The sequence below is a fragment of the Camelina sativa genome, chromosome 7 (genome assembly GCF_000633955.1).
Source record: "Camelina sativa cultivar DH55 chromosome 7, Cs, whole genome shotgun sequence".
Classification (NCBI taxonomy): Eukaryota; Viridiplantae; Streptophyta; class Magnoliopsida; order Brassicales; family Brassicaceae; genus Camelina; species Camelina sativa.
In genome coordinates, this window is record NC_025691.1 from 18963411 (window position 1) to 18967437 (window position 4027).

General features: G+C 35.5%; 1 protein-coding gene across 1 annotated transcript; it reads right to left on the reverse strand.

Annotated features, from left to right (window-relative positions):
• Positions 278 to 3826, reverse strand: LOC104701517. The gene is given in 14 exon segments (XM_010417214.2): positions 278 to 479; positions 580 to 659; positions 759 to 839; positions 917 to 977; positions 1062 to 1136; positions 1229 to 1440; positions 1530 to 1782; positions 1872 to 1917; positions 2197 to 2266; positions 2472 to 2541; positions 2640 to 2709; positions 2799 to 2883; positions 2970 to 3060; positions 3343 to 3826. Coding segments are annotated over 14 exon segments (1410 nt in total). The 5' UTR covers positions 3480 to 3826; the 3' UTR covers positions 278 to 400.

A 4027-nucleotide genomic window follows, 5' to 3' on the forward strand; every position in this document is an offset into this window, starting at 1 on the left:
GAACAAATCATAGAAGGGGTCTTTAACATTTGTGAAATGAAAACACTATTGTCGGCCACATTGAAGATACGTCCTCTCATCTTAAGTATTTCACTTCCATCATAATCACTTAATGGCAATGAGTGTCACAATAATAACAACATCAATATATTTTCATTTTCATCTACTTCAAAATGAAGCAAACCCATATCATACCAGATCTTTGCAGTCCAATTTGAAGGAGACCTTAGTTTTATGACATATACGATGGATTACAGTATTTATATACATCCACTGGAAAACGAATCGGATTTTCCTATGCAAGTTGTAACATATATAAAGTGCTTGCTTCATCACTAAAAAAATAACCAAACAAGCAATAAATTTGTTTTTTTTTTTTCCATTATGGTCGTCTGCAAATCTACACATCGTATACAGGCATACGCTCCTCGATCAGGACACGACAGATCGGACATTTCTTGCATTTCTCGCAGCATGTACTGAAAAACCAACAAATATCAGTAACATATCAACTCTAGCCAAAGAAAACTATGAGGTGAAAATGAGATAGAGAGAAAAAGAGAAGGAACTTTGGTTTACCTGCAGAGGACGTGATGTCTACATGGGAGTAGAACCACGTTGATCGGATCTTCAAAGCAAACTCTACAAAGAATCTTCTCCTGAAATTTCATGTTTTCGTTTGGGGTAAGCAAAAATTTACTTCCATGGAAGCTGTAATTAAACAAAGAAAATGAGTGGATGGATCATGGATGTATTACGTTTTGAAGCTTTTCGTACTCTTGCTGGCTATAACTGGTTATATCTGTTTGCTCACTCAATGCAGCTTGGAGTCTCCATATCTGATGAGTTGTTTTGAAAATTCAAGATTCTTGGGTTTCAAAATGTTTATAATGAGATGACTTGTATGTAAATTTACCTCTTCAACAAGATCAGACTTTGGCATTTTCTTCACAACCTCTGGTGAGAATGTGTTGTATCTGAAAATAATTTCGAGTCAAAACAAAATATGTTTTCAAAAGAGAGAGTCTGTTGTCTTGTTACCAAAAGATGAGAGCTTTTACCTAGTAGCTTCTCCAGAGTAGAGCCTAGCTTGTTCCTCTCGACTTCCTTCATCAATCGACCACCAGCCAAGTAACCTGTTGTTAATCACCATATGAGAAAGATTAGTGTTTCTGAGGACTCGTTCACCAGAGATGCCCATTGATTCTGTTTGTTTCTGCTATCGTACCTTGCACCATGTTGAAAGAATCCGAGGAATTCACGAGCTGATGATGTTGCACTATAATATCTTCCATAAGAAGAACTACCACCACTATTTATTAATAAGACTGATTTCTCAACCAACCTAAATATAGCAAAAAAGATCCCAGCTCCTTGTAGCAGAAAAAGTGGTACAAACAGAACTAAAATCGGAATGTTCTTGGCAGACGCGGGTGTTCCCTGGGGTTACATTAAAAGAGAATTAGCTCGAACAGGTGAAAAAGGTATATGTTTCAAAAGCAATGGATTTTGTCTCTGTAATTTTGTACCTCTAAGCGCATGAAAAGGATAACTTGAAAGGTAATGAATGGTATTTTCATAACATGTCCACCAATATCTTGGAGACCGCATATTCTGTTACTTTGCTGATGCTCGTCGTCAGCAGTTACAACTAGACCTCTGTTCCAGTCTAGATATCTTACTACCATCGACGATGAACTAGGTTCCGGTATATGTGAATACCTATGAATTGATTGATTGCTTCACTTTGTACAGACAAGACAGGCAAAGCACTCTGCTATTCTGCAATTTGAGGAGAGAGAAGTTTGTTCAACCAGGTATAGAAGAGATTTTTAAGAGGCAGAAGGACTTCAACAGATAAAGTAGTTTACCCGAAGTTTATAAATAAGTCCCACCATCCCAATGCAGCTACGTCACCTATTCATGGATTGGAGACATAAACGATTCAGAAACAACAACAGAAACATATCAAGACAGAGAGATTATGAACCAGACAACAGTATCAAGTAAACAGTTGATTCTACAAAATTACACACACAATAACTATTAGAAAATGCAGTCACCAGATAACGATACCAAAATTTATCTTTTAGTTCAACTTGACGGGAAGAGAATTTTCAAGAACAACAAGAAGGTTGCAGTAGGAAAGGAGAAGATGATTAACGAAAGGCAGAGTTAAGTAAATGCACAACGTACCACATAATTTAAGAAGAGTGAAGGTTGTTGCGGCAGTGAAGAAAACCATAGATATGGAAACCCAAAAATGCTACAAAACCAATAGACAATGTCAGAACCAACCTGCAGAGGCAAGCTAATAAGATTGAAGAACAAGCCAACCCAAACCAAAAGTTTCATTTTGTCTTAAGCACTGTATATTAGCAGTGTAAGGGATCATATTGAAGACTTTTTCGAGCTTTGAGGTCTAACATGAGTGTAAAAGTTCCCAAGTATATAGAGAACAACAAACTTACAGGAAGTGTTTCCCATATGGCTTCATCACTCATAGTTTCCTCATCTCCAGGCATGAGTGTTCTACACATCCTGCAGGAAAAGTTGCAAACAAGATTTTATTGTTCGGTACTCTAGAATAGTAAGAAAGGTGAAACAAAATCAAACCTTAAAATCTTTAAATGAAATACCTGACATTATCTATCAAAATTGCTACCTCAAACGCAAGCAACGGTAGAAAGACAATCTTCAAGTCAACAACTGCAACAGAAGAACACAACCAAAGCTATTATAAAAACCCCACCAGTCATATATGCCATGGTCAATAATTAGAAGTTATGAAGAATTACCATATTTATCTTCAAGATGAACACAGAGAAGGATCTCAAAAGCAACAAGCAGTGGTGCGGCCATAACCGAATGAAAAGGAGCCCACTGCCACAAAACCAAATTACAACTTAAAACTTCAACAAGGTTACAACAACCCTGCTAACTATATAGAATCACAAAAAATGTCATACATGTCGATCATGAGGCATTGATGGAGCTGGCAACGAGAATCTACCACGAGCAATCACAGCATGAAACAGCCACAAAGGTGTAAATATAAACCTGTAAACACACACACAAATTTCAAGGAGAGTGAAAGTCTTAATCTTGAAGGACAGTAATGAAGATTGATACTTCAACATTAAAACATCAACAAAGATTCAAAGTGATGAAACTTTAGAAAGAGTTCTGAAACTTAAAAACCCAATTTTTAAACAATAAAACTGGTTTTAAAGGAAGAGACTCTGCATAATTGAGAATCTAATCAATCAATTCAAACATTTCCCAATACCAAAAATCAGAAGTCAAGCCACACCAAATTTAACAAAAAATGAAGAAACTGACCACCATGAATGAGAAACAAGATGATCAAGCTTCAAAGCGAGAAGAAGCGTGAAAGAGAAGAGCAAACAATGCGCAGAAGCCGCTTGAAGAGACTTCCAGATTCTTCTCCAACTCATTACTCTTCTCTGTACCAACATTCTCTGTAACCCTAAAAAACTCACTCAGAAGAACCCTTTAGTTCAAAGATCTGATTTTTTGTCAAAATCTGGAAACTTTCAGAGAAAAAAAAAAAAAAAAAAACAAAAAAATTGAGAATTTTTTTTTCGCGGAAAATTTCAAGAGGGGTTACAGAGAAGAGAAAAAGATTTATTATTTTGAGAAAGAGACATTTATTTTTTCTCTTCGGCTCGGAGAAGAAGAAGAAGAAGAAAAGCTGAGCTTCCACGCCAAAGCCCTCTGTAAAATTTGTACCTTTTGACGTAAATACCCTTTTACTTTTTGCCTGTGATTCATACGAGAGATAAGGGTAATTTGGAAATGTTCATATATAATGAGAGATCTTTATTATAGTAAGATATTTTTCGTTTTTCACACTATAAACAAGGTGGTGAAATGGAATTTATAAGTTTTGTCGTCATTTCGTATAAAAACATTTAATGGTTGACAAAAACAAAAACAAAAAACAAAAATAATTAATAGTTTTCCGTTTTAAAGTTCATCTCTTTTTTTTTTTTTTTTTTTTTTT